Genomic DNA, 22,164 nt, shown 5'->3' with positions numbered 1-22,164 from the left:
GGTAGGTAATGAATAAGTCTGTAAAGACTCCTTGGCAGTTTGTGATTTTTGATTATTTTTATCAACCTTTTGTCAACCGTATTCATAAAACATTTTTGAATAGACAAATTTTCCCAGAGACAAAAAAGTGGTAAGTAATAATACAGGTTGACTATCATAGAAGTATTTCATATTACAAGTGAGTAGCACAATATGAACCTTATAGACTTTGAATTACTATGCCCATGTAACACATAGAGGGATACTAAGATAATTTTCTTTATTCATATTCAGCTGAACGAAAACTATGTCAGCATTATGATACAGAACTTTAGTGAAATACTGTCAGCATTGATTGAATGGGAAATATTGAAGTTATGTTCATGGATCAATGCCAGTTAAAAGTGATTCTCAAGAGTTTAGATTCTTGAGAAAATAGTAATATAGCCAAATTACCTGATTTGAACATCTATATCCTGGATGTAGTTATTGTGCTATTTGTGCTATATATTATCCTGGTGCCATGTCCATCCTGGGATTTTGATTGATACATTTTACAACAACTAGCAGGCCACATTCAGCGATCTGTGAGAAGACGATTTCTAAAAACTCACATGCAATTTTTGTGTTAAAACAGACAAACCGATCTATGCTTAAATTCATTGAGATTTCTTCTATTTCTTTGCATCAATGACAGTTTCGTAGAACTATTTCAACCGAAACTGATCTTTTCTCAAGTGATGTTTACGATAGTGAAGTGCCTATAATATATTTTGTAATAATAGGATAACTATTAATTAACGATAACCATGCCATGAGTGGTGCAGCAGTGCGTATTTTCTTGATTCTGCATTTGCAGGATTAGTCGAAGTACACCGTTATTCTTTCTTATAATACTGTATATTTCGATCTAATATTCATCAAGAGGATCTAAATGTTCTGTGTATTTATAAGATATTTCAAATTGATCGTTAGGTACTTATTGAATTAGTAAAATTTATAGAAAATTGGTCCCGTTTAAATGTGTAAGTATCGTTCGAATAATACATACAGTATTGACAATTTCCTCTGTGTGTTTATGACTTTTCATAAGAATCTGTGAAAGCGTCCTTCTTCATAAGCTACAATAGTCCTTATGAATGATTTATTATCAGAGTATCATAACTATACAACTGTTAACGCGTATTTACTTATTATTTGCAATACTTATCTACGTGCTGCACTACTTTTCAAATAACGTTATAGATATTCCAGTCCTTGAAGGGTTATAAAGGGGAAAGTTTGGAAGACAATTTTTGACCAAACATTTCTGTTTAGGGTAGTAATTAGGTGGAAATACCAAAAGGCCACACTCCTATCCCCTGTGCTGAGTGATTGGGGAGTTGGTTCAAAGGTACAATTTTCTGCACTCGCACATTATAGCCTATCTCGAAAACTATGCGTCTAACAGACATGACTATTCTCTACAAAATTAACACAAAATTCCCTACAACGTTCATTTCAACAGCATCTAACATCATAGTTTTTTAGATATTCGAGCCTTAAATTGTGACATACTAGATTTATACAATTCTTTGCTCTTTTTGGCCTTATAATATCTTAATTACTCTCAAACAAAATCTATGCTGATCATGAGCTTATAGAGCATTAAATTCTCTTCAATTTGTTGTATAACTTCTTCATTTTGTACATTTATTCACGACCGTTTCAGCAGTTTTATTGTTGAATGTGAAATCTCCACTTTTGCAATTATAAATCAATTATTGACAAAGGAATTCGTAGGGAATGTTTGGATCTCAATTTTTGACTTTGCAGCTTCGTTTGGACCAGTTTGGAGATGAAAATACTCCCCAATCAAAAACGTCAGAAGTCTGTTAACCAAATTAGATGAATCTGAAGTCATTTTCATCCTGCTTATTTAAATCAATTCAAAAACACAAAAACCTCTGATTATTTTATCATTCAAATTTACCCTTTAACATTTTAAAAAACATCGGTACAAGCTTTACTCAGTTCTCAGATACCAGTAACGCTGTTCAGCGAATAAGAAATTACACTCTTACAAAACACCCGTCTTTATCCTACTGAATATTTTCTGACTGAAAGATTAGGGAAAAACATCGATTATGGGTGTATATATTTGTGAATATTTTGATGCATTTTTCATAAATGGTCGTCAAGTTATGTTTTGTGATTTTATTACCACTGGTACACTGAAAATTCATTTTTTGAATGAGAACGCATTCAAGTGAAGCTTAAAAAAGGTACGGTAAACATACATAATTTATTTAATTTGAAAGAAGAATATTAATCAATCATTTTTTATTTTCTTCTCCCAATATAATTTCAATGATAGCGTGGTTATGATGCTTATTGTGAAAAAAATAATTATCATGATAACATGATTATCATAACATCATTCGATTTTATTGAGTTAATTTAACTTTTACTTTTGAAAACAGGCTACACACTTATTGAACTCAGTTTCTTCTCAAAAATAATTGGTGTGCTAATCTTGAGTGATAATTCTTCAAAATTCCCGGGGGAAGGCCTCCATACCCCTCACCCATTGAGGGTTTTCTATACCAACTGGATCCCGGGGGGGGGGGTCACTCTCCAACCAAAAAAAAATCACACCCTCGAACAGCGCTTGGCTCGCCCCCCACCCATCATTAGATTTCATCTCGCGTACCATACTCCCATGTATCATTATTTTCTAATCACTACCTAATAAGTATCATATTGATTTATTTTTGCTGCAATAATATTAGCTTACAACATAGCAAGTTGCAGTCTAAATTGACAACTTCGTTTTTTCTCATTTTATAAATACCGGTAAAATAAAAGGTAGGTACTGAGTAAATGGAGTTGGGTTGTGGAGTTACCATTGATAAATCTTTTGGTAACACATTCACTTAATTCAAATAATTTTATTTACAATAGACACTATGAACAATTCTTAAGCAGATGAGGCAACTTATTCTAGAATTATGCTTAGAAACTTAGCGATAATACTGATTCAGTGGTACTTCAATAGGAATAGAGCTTATCAAATCATCAAAATAACAGTCAATATTATTCAATGGAAGTCAGCACAATCTCACATTATCATGAATGGGTTACTAGGGTACGGTTTGGTACCTAACAATTACACATCTATGATATATTATTCCTAAAATGGAAGTACATGGAAATTTCAGGGAGACATCAATAGAATAAATACATATTATTATGAATTTATAGATTTTTTGAATTGATATTAGTCACATTACTGTAGCTTGAGTATGCGAAAAAATATAATTCAAAATAATTATTTTTGAGAGGAAGAATCGGATACCGTCATAAAAATTTACCGTATGAACTTGTGGAGTATCACTCTACAGTATACAGTAAAGAAATACACAGATGGAAAGTTGGAAACTGCTTGAAGTGAAAATTAACTTATAAATCAATAGGAGAATAGTCAATAAGTCAATTAATCAATAGGAGAATAGTTGAGAGGAAGATCTACAATTTTTTAAGAGCTGAATAGTGTGTTTTCTATAGATTATAATTTGTGTCATACCGTACCAAAAAGGTACAAAAAAAATATTAATCATATTACAGCAGATATCACTTTATAGACAATGGAATGAAACAATAGGATTTATTGTAATACTGTTCCAATAATATGATTTTACAAAATATGAGCAATATGTATCACCATATTTGACCGCTGAATTGATTATATTTCAACATGTTGCCAACAACAATCTTTCCCACTACAGAATTTCAAATGCTATGAGTATTCCTTCAAGCTTTTGCTTCACAAGTAAAATAGGGTAATAATAAATTATAATCATGTTTTGAATATTAAACCATTACTGCAATATATGTTGATCGCATGTTAATTTTGACACAAGTGCTATTCCCTATAACGAGATTGTTTTTATTTTGGGAAGAGAATCCATAATATGGGACAAACTGGCTGCGGTATTTATACTTACCGGTATCAGTGTTTGAAAATAAACTATAATTGAATACTGGAACAAGAACGTTTTGAAATCTCAAATCTTGAGAACATAAATACAGGCAATTCACCATATCAGATGAAATTCAAATTATGTCCACTGAGTAAAGGAGAATGTATTGCTGTAAATTTATTAAATAATTGGATCTATATTTATGAATGTGCCTTCGATAGTAGGCCTACATGTTCTATGAAATTAAAATGCTTTTTATCAGTGTATCATTCACGTGCAATAACCTATTCAACAAGTGCTGCACTATTTTTTATACATAAGACATACTGTAGTGATTTACACATTTTGTGGATTGTGTAAATATAAGAATCAATCAATAATATTTTTGACAATGATAGCTCGAAGTAAAAAAAAAATAAACAATATAAATCATGCATAGTGAACATATCCTGCAAAATATTCTTAAAAAATATTGATTATTGGAAGAATAATATTATATTATAGTATCCAGTGATTGTAGGTCTATATTATTGGGCAGAATATTTTTACAATTAATATTATTTTTTCACACAGAAACGTCACAGAAAGATAATAAGAAAAAATACAGTTCAACAAAAAATTCACTAAGTCTTCAAGTCTGTGTATGAAAGAAAGAGTTTGAAACTATGAATTGTAAAACAATAATCTCTATATAGGCTGCATATTTTTGGCTCATAATTACTCTCTCTATTTTTGAATTCATAAACCCCACTGTTTTCATTTCTAGGTAGTTAATAAAAATCAATCCACAAAAACGGCAAATCATTTTATAAATTGCATCCATAGAGGCAGTAAATTATTATAGTTGGTGCTTAGACTTGAGCTTTTACAATATATATTGAGAATTATCATGTGTCAATACTATCAGACATTATTTAATTATTGTGAGTTACCAGTGATGGAATTCTCAAATCCTTCTAGAATATCATTTTCATTAGAAAACGCAATGCAATAATCAATTTAATAAAATATAATTTCCATTAATCACAGTATCTTGATTGATAGGCCTACATAATTCGTCTTTTCATATAGTTCATTGAAGAAATAGATAGGCCTACTCAAATTACTATGGGGAAAGAAATAGAGAAAAACGTGAATCAACATTTATCGTGAAAAGATTATTGAAAATCAAATCTTTATAGTTCTTATAATACACTTTTTGGAATTATTTTTATTATTCATCTAGATTCTCGTTTTATTAAGGATACAATAATGAATCAACACCTGCCTTATTTTATAAGGGACAAGTCCAGCACTTTATCTCAGCCCCAATTTTCAAAACATTTCATTTTATTGTTCATCGGAAAAAATACTCAAAATTTCTAAAAATGGTAGAAAAGCTATCATATAATTAGCATAATGATCTATATTTATTGAAGTTATCAATTCCAATATTAATTCGAGTTGATACTATTGTTCAATGATTAAAAAATAGATGCATACTTGCTTAATGTTATAAATAGTATGGTAATGTCTCGTAAACATCAATTTGTGCCTAGGATTAATATTTTAATAATTTTCAATTCCAATAAAATACTAAATTAAATGTATATTGTTCATAAGATAACAATCCAACCTTATAGTAGCAAATATAGTCAGCTGAATACAATTCTCTAATTATTTGAAGATTAATCATCACTCTTTAATAGGCTACTAATCAAATCATTAGAAATTCACTGATATGAAAAAGTTTATCACAATTAGACAGTAAACTGGGATTTATACGTACAAAAGCTGTCAGAGCTTCGCAAAGCTGCTGGTAGTTGATTTATCAATAGTTTCATCATTAGTTGATTACTCGTCCAATTTTGGAACTTGCTATAAGTTGAATTGTGAGTGTAATATCTTCTAATATATCTAAACCAATGAAAAATGTAGATGACTTCTTGAATATTAGGAATATTAGGAATTGGGAGAGGTTATCACAATTTGCGCATTAGGTTTGTTACAATATGAAGGTACAAAAGCTGTCGAAACTTAACAAAATAGTTGGCAGTAGATTCATCCTGCTAAAATTGCTGCTGTTGTCATTCTGGTGCTACATTCATAATTTGACTGGACCAGGTGGAGGTGTCCAGGTGCCAGCTAATGTGTTTTGTTGTAAGAGTCTCTGTTCTTGTATCCTTGTACATACCCAGATTTATCGGCAACGTCTTTTCTACCTTCAATGCCCTTGCCTTTGCCTGCTTCGTCGAATCGCTGCTTATGAGAGCCCGTGTATTTGGTGGGGTCTGTCAACCGCTCCACAGCACTCGACACTCTCGCTTTGCTCTCTTTGGCTTGTGCCGGCTGCAATATACAATCAGGTACAAATTAATATAAAATCATGTTCATTCTTTGCTGGAGACACAAATGGCTTAGTCATAATAAGCCATGCCACTGGCAATAGTCGTTGGGTCAAGTCAGAAGCCCTGGATTTCATCAGGTGCTACCTAAAGAAGTGATACCGGACCTGAACTAGCCAGGTCACTCAATATCAATTTTATTTCTATTCACGATCAGATCCCATTTACTTTGTATATTGGTAACGCTTAAGAGCTTCTGAATTGGAATCTTGGAAAAAAATATGAGAGAGTAAACTAATGTGAAGACTGCATAAAAATGTATCAAATCAGCCAACAAAAATATAGAATAAAATTTACACTATGAATAACAGAGATATTGTGGAATTTCTCCATATTTTACCTTAATATAGAATAACTTAGACTAGGTCATATTTTGAGAAATTCAAAAATAATTTTACTGTGAATCGTTCATCTTACTAAATTACTCTCGCCTTTTGTTTTCAAATAATGAATGAGAACTTGAAGCTTGGAGCTAGCTCTCCAGTTATATATTTCAATACTAGCACACACTTATTGAAAAATTTTTAATCCATTCAGATCTGAAATCCACTGAATTTTGCTGTTGGGATCAGTTATTACCGGTATGCCTGTATATTTCCTCTATGAGTATGAGTGATAAGATTAATTCGATAACTTTCATGTATAAGATTGGTGAGATTACCAAAGTGTTGTGCAATTACCACAAAACTCCGGAGCTCTACAGTTCAAAAGATGCTCTGTCGACAAATGGAGGCAAATCATAATTATTATTACTCAATTCACAATTTAGTGAAATTCTCATGGGCTTTTATCTGATACTGTAATTTGAGCTTGCAGAAATATTGCACATGCAGAACTTACGACAGCAGGGGTGGTGGGGTTTGAGAGGCCGGGAGTCCCACATGCCCCCATAGACCGCTTTGTCTCTTCAAGATTGAGATTTTTTGTTTTACACAAGTCAGCCAGGAATTTTTCATACTCAGTGACATTCAGCTTTTGCTGCCTGTAATATGGATAACAAATGAAGAGTGTCTTGAGAGACAAAACCGTATTTAAAAATATACATAATCATGATTTCTTCTACATAACGTGATCGTTGACTCGCGAGGTGACTTTCAGATAAGTCTTAAAATCTGAGCTGAAATTGCATTATTAATTATTGATGAATACGGTATCTACAAATATCAAACTACACTTATCAATATTTTCTTTGTTTATTGAAGGATTCCTCATATTGGATGTATCTTATTAGTATGTATCTTATTAATATATCTTATTATTATCATATTCGTCATGTCTACTCATTTTAATATGTTGAATGTTAACGTTTATGTCCTATTAAAAAATAGAGCGGGTCATTCTCAAATTATGTAACACTAAAATCGACATGATTTGAAGTCATCATTCAACCTTAGAACGAGAAAACTACGATTCCCCTATTAATAGGGCATAATACCTACCTGAGGAGGTACACCACCTCCTACCGTAAAGGGATGTGTGGTTTAGGTACCGGTATGCTCCCTTACAGAATAAACGTGATTGTCGGTGTACATAATTATTTGTTGCAAATTTTCCAGATTTGTGATTGACAATAAAACCATTAAAGAAACATTTTCTCAAATAAATCAAACGGGAATCTAATAAAACATCACAAAATCCAATTGAAATGAGTTGAATGTGTCGCTTTCAATTTGATAGCGATGAGTGGTAATCACTGTGTAATTTTTATTCATTTTGGACGTTTTAGACTACTTTGGAACCGAAATTTTCTTTGTTTCTGTCGAACGTTTCGACGTTTTGCATCGTTGATACAAAAACAACCAATGTTTGCATACTGATACGTCATTGAAAAGCTATTTGATAACATTGTAAGATGAGTTGGCGACACATTATCATAGAGAAAGCATACGCTAGAATTCCTGTATGCTGGTATTATTATTGAGTGGCCTGGAGTGATATTAGTAAGACTTGTGAGATTTACAAGACTCTGTAAAGCTTGAAATATGATAAAATAGTATATTTCGCTCCTAGGGCCGAAAACATATTTTTAACAAATTAACTGAAGTCATCTAATATTATTATACTCACTTGAACTTTTTAAAAAATATTCCTGTGTCAGTGGTGGTTATTTTCTTGCCATCAATAATTTTCGCCTGCTTCATCCACTTATCACTTTGCGAGAGCGTTATCAGTTTTCCATCGGACTTGGTGTCACCAAACTTGGAAAATGAGCGAAAGCACTCTCTGAAGGTGACCGGATTCTTGAATTGCGGTGTCTCGGACCGAGGGATGGGTGCCGGGGGAGGCCCGTCGTCCGGCTGGTGCTTATTCTCACTTTCTTGTGTTTCACTCCCTGTTTTAACTGAATTGCTGTCATCTTCTGTGCTCACGGACATCTAGGATCTTAAACAAAAATTTATTAAGATAAATTATCGTATTTACAGAAATTTTGTTGGTGATATAATTGTATATTGGAATTATTCTTGTTTGAAAACTCATTACTCTCTAGAAAAAGATTCAATGATCGTGGTTGTATCTCAGTTCTTTCATACTCATTGTACATTGGGCATGAATTGATAAACTTTGGAAAAATTTAGGTACCGGTACAATAGATTATGTGCCGGTTGCACAAAAGCAAGTCAAGTTTTAATCGTGTTTAACTCCACATGAACCAATCAGAGAATCTGTCTTTTCAGAAACGCCTTCTCTGATTGTTTCTCGTGAAATTAACCACGATTAAAATTCAACCGGCTTTTGAGCAACAGGGCCTATGTATTCGAATTTTAAATGAAAGAAGACATACAATACAATGTATGAACATTAATTATCCCACTACTTAGAATTTATGTTAATGGCATCAATGAAATTTCATTCAATGAAGTATAATCTTTCTAGTTTGCCCCTTATCTTTGAATAACACGATATTGGTATACCTGAATCCTATTTCAGCAGATTGTGCTGTCTCCTGTCTATGACCTTTCGCTGATTAATGAGCGTTCCCAAATGTCATGGGCATTTGCTTGCCAAAACTTCAAGAATCTGCCATCTTGTTCGATGCTTGTAAGAGAATATTGTTGAGAAATTTTTAATTTTCAAGGAAAATTGTAATATTAATAGTATCATATACTATATAATTCACCAAGGACTTTGAATGATTGAATAGATGAATGTAGCATAAATCATTTCCTCCATAGCATAAATTGAGTTATATCGTAACAGTTGGTCCATTTGATCCTTCAAGGTGGAAACGGCGAAGGAACATTGTGGAGAATTGAAGGTAGCTTCAAGCTTGAAAGTGCTGCATTATTTTTACTGAATGTATTTCGATGGTGGCGCACTCTGGTGGCGAATATTTGGAGCTTTGTTTGCACCACCATTTCAATACATGCACTACATTCAACACTCAATCTTGAAGCTACCTTCAATGCTCCACTATGTTTTCACCTTTCGGCAACTTTATACAATTTTTCTCAGAACATAACAATAATCAGCATCATTGAGAATTGACATTTTCATAATAAATAAGTAGGTACGTTTTTCGTAGTTAATTATTTCGGTCTGTAGCAAAGCCATCTAGTTCACATTATCATAACTATCATATAAACACGATGTGCTTCAAGATTCTTACAATAATTTGATTATGTTATGATACTCGAAACCATAACAAGTGAGTTTGAAGAAGATATACTCACAATAGAAGAAATACTTTTCAATTTTGTTTGTAGGTTAATACTGGTGCTACTATGAGTCATTACAAGATATTTTGGTCTATTTACGTCGGTATTCGTATTTTGAGAGCAACAAAAAGTATTGAACAAACTTGACATTGTCACGTTCAGTTAGGTGTCTAATGATTGGCATTCTCGTAAAGATAATAATGAGTGCCACCCAGTGCAAGTCAGCTGTGGATAAAGTACTGCACTTGTCTAGTCACTTCGTGAGGGAAAAACATTATTATTCTTGTATTGTGCAGAAATTGTATGGATGTGTCAGACAACTGCCTTTGTTACTGTGGTAGGTCGTATAGGTGTCGGCAAAGGGCGTGGTCCCTTCTAGAATTAGATATACATCTATAATTTGACAGGTGAGCCTCAATAAAATATGACCGATATTAAAGAGGGCGTAGGCTAAGCCATTTTATTTTCAGCCCTTTACTGCTCCACTACAAAAGTATAAAAAACCTAAGCCGGAAAAAGCTCATGCAGTTTTCTCACTCCCATTTTGAGTGAATATGAAACTCTCAAAGCGTTCTCATAGAATCCCACTTCAACCTCTAAGGTGGAATCCAATTTGCTCTCATAATCCCACAAAGCACAAGTAAAATTGGGTGGTCGCTGGTTTCATCCTGTGATAGGATGATATATATTGCGCGAAAATATCTCGATGAAGTGATTGCAGATAATATGGAAAAGTTCCATTATTTCAAGCTTTATGCATTACAAGCATTGTAGCTTTTGTGAGCGGAATAGAGGCGGTAATAGCCCCTCTTCTACATAGCCCACGTAGCACGTAGAGTTGTAGACTGAAACAATTTAAAAAGAAAGACGTATGATTATCGAAATCTTTCGATTTACCTACAACAGATCATCAGCCAAATTATTGTTCGAACTTGATCCAATTAAGTGAACCTTCATTTCGAGAGCCGTGTTGAGCTCGCGTGAGTTGTGATGGACATGACTAGCACTGTATGCACATATAGCAAGTAATAAGCCCATTTTCAAGACTTCAATTCATTGAACGGCCTTGAAAGAGTTTTGTACTGAAAATCTTTCGTTACTCATGACTCACTTCACTATTGAGGACAATGAATGAACTACTTAAGAATTATTATAGTGTGTTTTAATCAATCTGTGTGATCAAGCTTCGAAATCATTCGAATATATATGATTGACCTGAAGTGTATAAGCTGTTGAACCTGTTGATGAGTGTTTTGTTATAAATCTTCAAAATTATTTGTCCTAGCTTATTTCAACAAATTGATACTCAAAAATCAACACAGTAGTCACTTTCCTGATAAATCTATTTGATCTTGAATGTACAAATTTGGTGATCATAGTACATTGAGAATTTTTTTACTTTAAAGACAAAAAATAACGTTAAGAACCTCAACAGTGACATTATTTTAGATGCAGAAAACTTAATTTAAAATCAGTTATCAACTCTACTCATAGGTCTTCGTGATTTTATGATCCCTAGTTTCTTCTTCGATCACCTCTACGTTTATTATGGAATAGCAGCAATCAGCGAACGGCAGCACAATGATCGGGAGAAAATAAAGGGCAGCTGTTAAAAGGCGTCCTGCGAGCAAACCACACCATAAAGGCAACGGGAATGCATTAAAGGCAACAACTGAATATTCAAATCAAATTGAATGCCCATGTAAATCAGCGACTGGATTGGCCGGACAATAGTGAGGTCAATATCAGGGCTTTCCTATTCTTTGGCAACCCACCCTCTACCCTCATAATTTAGAGTTTTATTGAGCCCTTACTGTGTAAAACAATAACAGTTTATGACATAATAGTCGAATTCCATATCGATTTTCGTCCAGAGACGTTTATAAATATCGCGTTCATTGACCAATAACCATTACAGAGACTCTCAAAACCTTATTTCCTCCAGCTCTCTCATCCTTGAACTTTACTCTGTAAATGTATTGGTAATATAACAGCTGAAGCTCTGTTTACAATGGTAATAATTTACCATTATGATGCACCGGAATGGTTCTGGTAGTTTTTCAGGGATCAAAGAGTTTCATACACTAAGGGTCATCTATATAGTTGATAAAGCTTGCAATAATGATTCTATGGTGTGATAATGACCCTTGATCCCTGACCTTCTGACTCAGACCTCTTCTAGTATGACTAGTTCAAAAATGACCAGTACTTGAATTTAGCTTCAAATTGGCTTCCCAAATCTCATCAAAAAATCATGTTCAAAACTATTAGAATAATATTATTGCTTGAGTTGACCTATGCGAAAAATTTTGAAAGAGCGACTTTTGGAAGAGTTTTTTCCAAGAGAGAGGAAGCAAAGCGTTGAAAAATGTTAATGACTAATGTAAGTAATAAACAGTATATGCAATAAATGATTATTGATATCATTCTGAATTAAAATGTATCGTGGATTCAATTTACAAAATTAACATTAATAGACTATAAGATACCCTTCAAAAAGACTTGATCAACTATTAACGTTGATACAAGTAACAGGGGGTCTTCCTTAACTCTCTCATGTTTGCTGACGATACAGTGATAGTTCAGGAAAGTGAGGATAAGCTACAGATGTCAATTCATGAGCTTCAAGCTGTAAGTACAGATTTCAATATGATTATCTCAGCTCAGAAATCGAAAGTAATTGCAAGTGGCCCTTGCGTTCCAAAAGTTTTGAATAATATAATAATGGAACAATTGAGCAACTTTAAATATCTCGGCTGTGATGTATCCTCTGACAAAGAATGTGATAATCCTCAGAAAATAGCAAAGTTTAACTCAATTTGTGGAGTTATTCACCGAACATTAAAGCGTAAGGCAAGAAAAGAGACAGAGATGCTCTATAGGAAAATGGCTACTGTATCCCTTTAATGACATACGGTAGTGAGGTATGGACAAAGATCAAGAATAATGACTCACGAATTCAGGCATCAGAGATGAGGTTTCAGCGCAGCATTCAAGGATACTCAAGACGAGACCACATACGAAATGAAACAATCCGAAGTGAGTGTAATGTGCAACCACTAACAGAAATCATAAAAAATACCTACAGATTGAAGTGGACGAATCACCTGCGTCGTATGTCACCAATGCGTCTTCCACTACAAGCTTGGAAGTTGGAGTTGGATGGGAAAAGAGACATCGGAAGACCGAGGAAGCGGTGGACACCGGAACAGGCTCTACATGCCTAGTCCATGATGGATGATGATGATGATGATGATGACAAGTAACAAGTTAGCTTTAGAAGATCATTGGCTTGAATGTAATTAACAGGTTAGGGAGTTTTTCTGTGAGGAATACGAAAATTATTTTCAATCTCATCTGAATACGTTCGAGCATCATATCTTCAAATTGTGTAGCATAGACATGTATTATCATCCATGGAGGTATCATCTCTGCCACTCTTCCACCACAACAGTTTCAGTAACAAATTCGACTTTCCCTTCTCCTTAAGCTACTCAAGTGATCTGTAGTTTTTGAATACTTCTTCACAAAACTATTAGAAATTGCAATCTTCATCTCATTTGTAACAATATGTAATTCAATGATGATACGAGGCACAATCCGTACATATAAACTAGAATTACAGAAAGGTGTAATCCAGGTGAGTAGGGTATCAAATAAGAATATGGAAAAAAGGAGATCTTTGTCACCCAAATACTCAATGACTTGAATATAGGCTAACTTCAATGTAGAATGTGGAAAAATTCGCTTTTCGTTCTTCCATAGCTCAACAATAAATTCATATTATTGCAATTATAGTGAGTGACAGACGCTTCCCACATTTCTTCAAAATAAATTGTCTTATTATTTGGACGATAATTATTGGTGACAATTTTATGATAGAAAATACAATCAGTATCAAGACCAAGACAATAGCTATAACTGTCAATTTAGAGTAATCTATGGTCACATTTCATAATGGAGTTTAATTAACAATGATTCATCATCCACCCTTATTTGGAGGAGTTTTTCTATTCATTAATGGTTGATTCGTACTTATTAAATGAAAATATCATTCATTTTTTACCGAATCTATAAAAGCTGGACCAGAAATATCTGAATTCAGAAGTCAAAGCTGATTACATAGGCAATTAAACTGTGATCCAATGGTGACGATATTTTCAAGTTGAAAGCTTCCGTGAGAAAGACTTTGCAAAAAATGTTGCCATTTGTTAAATATATGAAAAGTTCAACAAATAATGTGGTCTTTATAACGTATTTAAGAATACTATTTTGGAAATTATGGAGAGTTGGTTGAATAGGAGTTTTCAAAGATGTACAAATGGATTGATGGAGTTGCATGTACTGCACCTCTTAAAAATCTGAATATTTAGCACAATAATTCAGGAATGAAAGGAAGCTTCAAAATGCTTGGCGTATGCTTGCCTAAGTATTGCCTATGTGTTTTACCACAGAAAATGAAAATCTGTATCCTTTCCTCTGAGGTTTTACTGATTGGAGTTCAAAATCGATACATTCCATTTCTTGGAAGACATAAAAGAATATTTGGCATAATTTTTAGAAAAATTATGTTTTAATACATATCTGAATAGTCACTTATTGACTAAGTCAAGTTCATTTAGAGAGGGTGATGCAATGCGGTATGCGGCGCAATGCTACGCACTTTAGGGTTCCAGTAGGCTACTTCCTATTTCTCCCCTCGCTTTCCTGGACCACATTTACAGATGCGTGCAATTCCCGATTACGCTCATTTTTCCCTCTCTCTTTCTCACTTTCCATCGCCTCTCCACCCATCAATGACCTATCTTGTTCTTATCCTTTCTCGTTGCTCCTTTCTGATCTTCTCTTTTTCTCACTCTCACTGCATCTTCGACATTCTCCCTACCCTCTCTTACTCCTGGACTACGCCTAGCAAATGTATGTCTCTCTCTCTCTCTCTCTCTGGCACAGATCAATAACCCAAACAGCAAAGAGACACTTGTAGGTCTAACCTTAGGGTAGGCTTGAAACATCACGTAGCTCAATCAGATGCATTTTGTTTAATCGATTTCATCTGGAATGGGTTGAAAAAGTAAGTTATCAAGATAAATGAATTATTGTTGACGGAGACTATAACGACCCTGCTATCTTGTATAAATCGCAGATCATCTATGTCCTCATGTGTCAGAATAAACTCTCAACCTCTTCAAATTCAAAGCCATTTTTATGAATAGGATTAATGTAATAAATCTTTTTTTCAGGTAGACCAAAATTTTTCAGCCTATGAGAGAAATTCTCTACTGAATGATAGAGTGTGCAAGATTGATGATATTTGATCAATTACTTGGTGAAAAGTTCGAATATTAATAATAGAAACATAAATATAAAGATGAAATTTTGAACGAAATATATATTTTCAAATTTAAACCACTAATATACGATTTTAACAAGGAACCCCTTCCTTGGTCATTGACATTGAACATGAAATACCAAACCTTTTAACTCTCCCTGTATCTCTCATTATTTTTCTATTCGGCATATTCCTGCAACTAGTTCGACCCATGTAGTGGAAAATAAATTGATTCATCAATTGAGAAATGAGAACAATTTTCTCGTTCTTAGTTCTCGTTAACAAAGCCTTCATTCACTTTTTGAGAAAATTTTACTCCAATTTATTGAATAGCACAGAGAATACTACTTAAGTCTTTTTGGAAAATTTCGTAGAGTTTGATATTTTCTCATTAAAAGATGATAAGATATCATTATTACTTTTTTCATTATGCATTTTCGAAAAACCTGTTCTCTTCCATTTTTTCACTCTTTCAAGTCTTATAACTTTTCAACAATTAATGAAACAAGAATTTTCTAATTACGAGATTGTAGAGCATTAAATTCTTTTTCATTTCATGTATAATTCGACTATTTCACGCATTCCCATACGACTTTTGCAGCAGTTTCAGTTTTAAGTGTCAAATCTCAAGATTTGCAACAAGTGACTTTTTTCGAATATCACACTATTCTGTCATCATAAATTGGCAGTGTGCTTCAGTATGAACATTCATATTGAGTACCCACTGGAACGTCTGCGGAACTGAAAACGGGTGTTTTTAAACTCCGTACCAAAGAAAGACACTCAAAACTAAAACTATTGGAACAGTCGTATGGAAATGCGTGAGATAGTCGAATTATACATTAAATGAAAAAGAATTTAATGCTCTACAATCTCATAATTAGCAAATTCTTGTTTCATTAATTGTTGAAAAGTTATAAGACTTGAAAGAGCGAAAAAATGGAAGAAAACAGGTTTCTCCAAATGCATCACTTTAGAACATAAATATCTTGAGAAGTATTGGATTTATCGAAACCATCTACTGAACAAAACTTGTAGGAAATTTATTAAGCTTCATTTTTATGTAGTTTATTATGTCAAGAGAACACATTCTTTCCAAGATATAAGTATGTAGGTAATAAGTGGAAAATGTAACTTTCAAACCACCCTCATCCCTTCAGCACATGATGTAGGGGTTGGGATTTTTTATATGCTCACTTCCAAACTAGTCTCAACAAAGCTGCAAAGTCGAAAATTGTGTTTTAAACATTCCCTCCAAATTCCATTGTCAATTCATCTATTGTTGATGAACAGAAAATTTCACTCTCAACACTAAAAATGCTGCAACAGTCGTAGGGAAATGCGTAAAATGGTGGAAATACTGTATACATCAAATTGAAGATAATTTGATGCTTTATCAGCTGATAATCAGCACGGATTTTTTTCATTAATCGTTCAAAAATTATAAGGCCGAAAAGATGAAAATATTGGAGGCAGAAGTGTTCTTTCAAAAAATGTATCACCTTCAAGAGCGGATATCTCAGAAACTATAAGAGATATGGAAAAAAATGTAAGGACAAAACTTGTTGGTAATTCTATAAGCTTCCATTTTGCACAGAATATGAATGTTCATAAGATGAATAGTTTCCGATATATATGCGAAACATGATAAAATGTTACTTTCAAACCACCCCCACCGCTTTAGCAGAGGGGGAAGGGGTGAGGACTTTTGATATGTTAATCCTCTTACTATCCTTAAAATAGCAGTGGTGTTGAAAATTGTGATCCAAACTTTTTCCCTCTATAACTTTATTTGAGCATTCGTTGCCTGGACTATAGATTCTTTGCTATTACAGCTACTACAGTTCAGTCCAATGTACCTTGAATACAGTATTCTAGGTACCTTGGTTCGGTCTACTATCTTCCATGTTAAATGGCAACTTAAAAATAAGTTACTGTAGCTCCGGTAACTACAACCACGTATAGGCAATAAGTGACACATCACTGGACAATAATATGGTACGGTACTGATAATATAAATATGATGTACCGTAAATAAATGGAAAAGTTGCATTATGAAACATTCCCCTTTTGAAACGTAGCGGTGAATAATCTCTGCTGCCTAATGTAGTTAAGGAGTAGTTTTAAGCATTTACTGCACATTATATGCATCTATCAATAAATTACTGCGCATTCAGGCTCCATTTTATTCATGAGCTTATTTCAGTGCCTGGTGTATTCATGATCGTAGCTATTCAATTCATTCAATTTTTCATGAAAAATAAAGCTCTTACAGCCACGCGTTAGACTACTGTTAGTTTGCGTGATAGCTTTAGAAACCTCTCCCCCAGCTTTCCTTGACTTTGACCGTCCAAATTTGATGCCAGACTCTCTTGTTATAAATAATCGACAAAGTAAAGAGTAGGCGTGAAGTGGACAAACATTAATCTATTTCTGGTTGCTGGATGCTACTTCTTGCATCCGGTTCAACTGAAATTATGATTTAGTAACTTGATGCAAGATTACCTCTCTATCATTTCGAGTGATTACAATTATTTTGATCGAATATCAACTCGCAATTTGTTGTTAGAATTCTCATCGCAATTTGCTATTGGAAAGTCAATTAAGAATCGATAGGAGAGTTTAGTCAATGTGAAACATGTTAACCGGAAAATTCATCGGAGTACACAAACATTAGCCTAGTAGTCGTATAATTATGAACGTTGCCCTGTCGAGATCTTGAGACTTGGTTGCTTATCAACAAAGTACTGGGATCGTACTTAGGACATTTCAATCGTGCAGTTCGGCTCTAATTATGTTGCCTACTCACACATTTCATATTGTTCACTGAAATTTTATTGTGTTTTATATTGTTCATTCCATTCAGACTCAATTTAAACTTCCAAAGGAAACTAGCTATTTGACAATTCCACTGATGTGGTCATACTTTGATTACAAGTGTTATATTTTTGTACATTAGTATGTAAGACAGTTGCGTTTCTTCACTCACCACTTTTGAAGTACTTGACATCGACCTTGCAATCAATCCTCTATTATTTTGCTTACAACTCTGTGATTGCTACGTAAACGCCTTCAAAATAGTTGAGCTTCTTCCTTTATTCCATTGCTCCCCCCCACGCTTTAGTTGAACCAAAATCAGAATAACCATCTGAATATCATCCAAATGAAAGATATATTCATCAACTTATTCATATTATGTCAGAGCGAAGTGAAAATTGGTGTTATGATGGGTAGCACAGAACTATTCTCTTCAACTTCGAATATTGTGATCCATCTTCACACCAACAATGAGTTCAATTCTTCAATAATAGATTGAAGTTGAAAAATTCAACTGAGAATCAGATTTTGTTGACAACTTATTTTTAATAGTTTAACAATGGCATTAAATTATGTAAATCCAGTCGAGTTCCCAACATTTAATGCAAATTTATCGGTAGAATCAATCAATAAAAAAGCTTAGAAACAGAGACTTATTGATAGAGCCCAGTGAACTCTTGTAGTTTTCAACATTCCCAAATCATTTACATCATAGTCCATTCCCAAAGAAACTATGCTCATTATCCTTTGGAAATATATCTTCCATAATAATATAGGCTCCTCTCCGTCACTCGTCATGTATATATTTTTTACAGTATTATACAATTTTGAAATATAATAGATAGCAAGGAGCTGTTTCAGTTTTATCTAATGAGAACTTGTGAGAAGAGCACACTGCATTGAATCTTGAATTGAGTGATAGATATCTGAAATTGACACACTGCTATACTGCTATTCTGCACCTCTTTTTTGTAGCGTATTGCAGAGGGGGTTACTCTGTCAATAAGGTTAATCAGTTCAAGAGTAAGCTACAGTTTCATTCATACTATGATGCTATGATAGGTGTTATTGGATGCTATAAATTGCTCAAACGTGCGGTATCGAGATTTGAATCACCATTTTTTTCATCATATATTAGATTTTTTAGAAAAAGTAATATCTCTATTGTTACTGTAAAAAGTAATATCTCTTGAGAGTGATGATAAAAATTTGGAACGGCAATGGAGAAGATGAAGCTTGAGAATTTCTAGTTGGACTAATGACTTATAGACAAGACCGATTTTTTATAAATATTACAATTCTGAAATGATTAGCTATTCAATACTCCAAACTACAAGATCTGAATAGAAATACTTGAACTTACGGAAATGTAGAAAACGTCATACATAGAGCGTCGTTCGGATGAGCGAAGCCAAGAACCCTGCTAATCTTTAGTAAGTTCCGAGAAATCTGGTTGCTCAAATATTGTCCTTATAATAAAGATATACAAGTGTACGGGATGAGATATTACGTGCTGCACTCGTACTGAGGTGTTCTATCAATGTGAAAGTTCTTACAAATGGGCCGGTCGAAACAATCGAGTTTCCATCCAGTATTAAGTAACGAGATTATCTAGAATCTATATTATGGACCGAACGAGGTTCAAGTTGTGATATGACAAATGTAAGCTGTTAATCGAGACAAGTGTGAGCTTCTCAAAAAATACCTTCTTGTAGAGAAGATGCTACGGTTGTACCTGCACAGCTGGAATCCACAAATAGAGATGAGGTACATTTCATCCTCTAGCTCTTTAATAAAGGATAAATCAATTACGGAGTTCGATATGGATATGGTATGGATTTAGGGAAAGTTAATTTTCAAGGAGTTTTGTGGAAAATATTGAGATGAAACTTCCGGATTTAATTGAATGATTATATTTTCTATTCTATATATTATATTCTAATCCTGTATTTTCTATAACTCACTCTAGCCTACACTATAAAATGACCATCATGGATTTTTATTATTCTGGAACAACAATGGATGACTTTTTATATATGAAATATGAGTACATCACCATTCTGAAGATAATATCGATAATCATTGGTGCATCATTCAATCTACATGCATCGAGTACAAATAATGCGATGTTGGTACGGAATCAATATAAGCTCATTTCCTCCAAGATGCTTGGTCATTATCAGAGATTTTAAATGCAACTCCGAGTTGAGTTATTTTTAGAAGTTAGTCATTTTACCAGTTTGTAAATGTTATTGCTCAACTCATTATCCACTCAAGTGTTGAGAGATTCAGTATACAAAGTCGATAAGGAATTCAGTTCAGTTGAGTTTAGGAATTAATTTCATTCTATCGTAATTTTTCAAGTGTGAGTTTTTCAATGATCATGACCTCGTCTTCACAAAGAAGAGAACTTAACATGTTCTAATTTTCCATTTGATGGAATAATTCAGTTGGTTTAGTTCAATTATGATTAGATTTATTATAAGTTTATCCTAATGCTATCCTAATAATTATGAATGTCTTTCTATTACCAACAATGTAGGTATAATAAATCTATCAATCTCTAGTTTTATTAATCTATATTATTCTTGAAATTAATATTGTAATTTACAACGCCTGAGTGCCAGATATATATGATCATCATCATATAAAACATTTCTGTAATACAACGGATTGAAAATAAATGAATCGATTGGAATTTCCTATGTCACATTTCTATTCATCGATATTAATAATAATCTATCAGTAATATTAATTGATGATGATTCGAATTTCAATTCAATCACTATGCACCTTCACTAATCCAATCACTAATCACACCTTTTTTTCAATCCATTCCAAAAGCTCACTTATAGAAAAAAATTGAACAATAATGATCTTTTCAACTATAGTGATAAACAACGTTATCACACTAATATTATCTTCCTTTTCCATGATCGAATATCTATAAACTTTATGAAAATTGTTTTCAATACTGAGAATTTTATAGATAATTATATAATGAGAAGTGGAATGATGGCAGAAGAGTGGTTTGCTAGTTCCAGACTGATAGACAGGAAAATTCTGTGTCTGGAGACTCAGTATCATAATGGCGGGAAGACTCTCTCTTATCAGTAACACGAAAACGGGATGCTAAGCATGAAATCGATTTCAGAAATCTACTCACGTGGAAGTGTATGTGTGTGCACAAGTGAAACTCAGCTTTGTTGAACTATTTATTCCGTGATTTCGATGGCAGTTATTTGAAGAGGTCACAAACAGTTTAGCACAAGTGTGATGCGAACTGATGAGAGTTGGTGACTGGTGACTGGTGAGGCGAGGGAGTGTTGCACTGGCTGGAGCATGCTCACTGCGCAGGTCAGCCCGAATCTCTCAGAAGCCCTCTCTCACAAAAATAGAGTTCCATCTTCCTCGCGATGCTTCCGAGTGAGAAAAGCTGATGTAGATATGGCTTCCTCCCCTCAACGAAATACCACATTGTTCTCTGCCTCTCACTGGCGAGTAGGGAATGAGTCATACCGTTGAGAGCACAAAACATTGGGCGATTTCCACAGAATTTTAACTTGAAGAGCTCGGTTCATGATTACGTCGAATAAAGTGCATTCATGAACTTGTTTGCTAATAGGTGTATGATGTTTTCATACCTTTATAGCTAAGTTTGTTCAATTAGTTATACAAGCCGGCAGGCTCGCTTCGCTCGCCCTATCCGTCTATCCAGGGGGCTTGGCTCCCTGGACCCCCGGCTGGATCACCAGAAATGGAATCAGCAGGCGATTTATTACTCATTAATTTAGAGACTTGGTTGGGATACTATAAGAATTATTGTATTTCAGTCTTATAGTTCTTTGAAATTTGAAACAGGAATGATATGGAGAACTTAACAAACATCCATAATATTAGATATAATCTAACACAATCAGATATGAATTTGCTTGAGAAATTCAGAAAACTCAATGGGAAGAAAAGAAAAGAAACTTTTCAACTTAAGAAACTTTTCAACTTTTCTTTTAAACTTAAGAAAAAAAACCCTCCAATAA

The 22,164-nt window shown here is 33.7% G+C and overlaps 1 protein-coding gene across 1 annotated transcript; it reads right to left on the bottom strand.

Moving 5' to 3' along the window:
- Positions 1–2,889: 2,889 nt before the first annotated feature.
- On the bottom strand, positions 2,890–21,550 carry LOC111055788 (tubulin polymerization-promoting protein homolog). The gene is made up of 4 exons (XM_022343071.2): positions 21,294–21,550; positions 8,393–8,707; positions 7,166–7,307; positions 2,890–6,269 (listed from the first exon to the last, which is right to left on the bottom strand). Exons 2-4 carry the CDS (start codon positions 8,698–8,700, stop codon positions 6,066–6,068), a joined length of 654 nt encoding a protein of 217 aa, XP_022198763.1. The 5' UTR covers positions 8,701–8,707; positions 21,294–21,550; the 3' UTR covers positions 2,890–6,065.
- Between the last annotated feature and the right edge of the window lie 614 nt (positions 21,551–22,164).

The sequence above is a fragment of the Nilaparvata lugens genome, chromosome 5 (genome assembly GCF_014356525.2).
Source record: "Nilaparvata lugens isolate BPH chromosome 5, ASM1435652v1, whole genome shotgun sequence".
NCBI classification, from domain to species: Eukaryota; Metazoa; Arthropoda; class Insecta; order Hemiptera; family Delphacidae; genus Nilaparvata; species Nilaparvata lugens.
The sequence above is the reverse complement of the archived record's forward strand: the minus strand, read 5'-3'. Positions and strand labels throughout refer to the sequence as shown.

Bases quoted from the DNA above. Each gene is read 5' to 3' on its own strand.
- LOC111055788 (XM_022343071.2), bottom strand. From the start codon at position 8,700: ATGTCCGTGAGCACAGAAGATGACAGCAATTCAGTTAAAACAGGGAGT. The intron at 7,308-8,392 runs GTGAGTATAATA...TCCATATTACAG, and splicing joins ATATTTTTTAAAAAGTTCAA to GCAGCAAAAGCTGAATGTCA. The intron at 6,270-7,165 runs GTAAGTTCTGCA...TGTATATTGCAG, and splicing joins ACCCCACCACCCCTGCTGTC to CCGGCACAAGCCAAAGAGAG.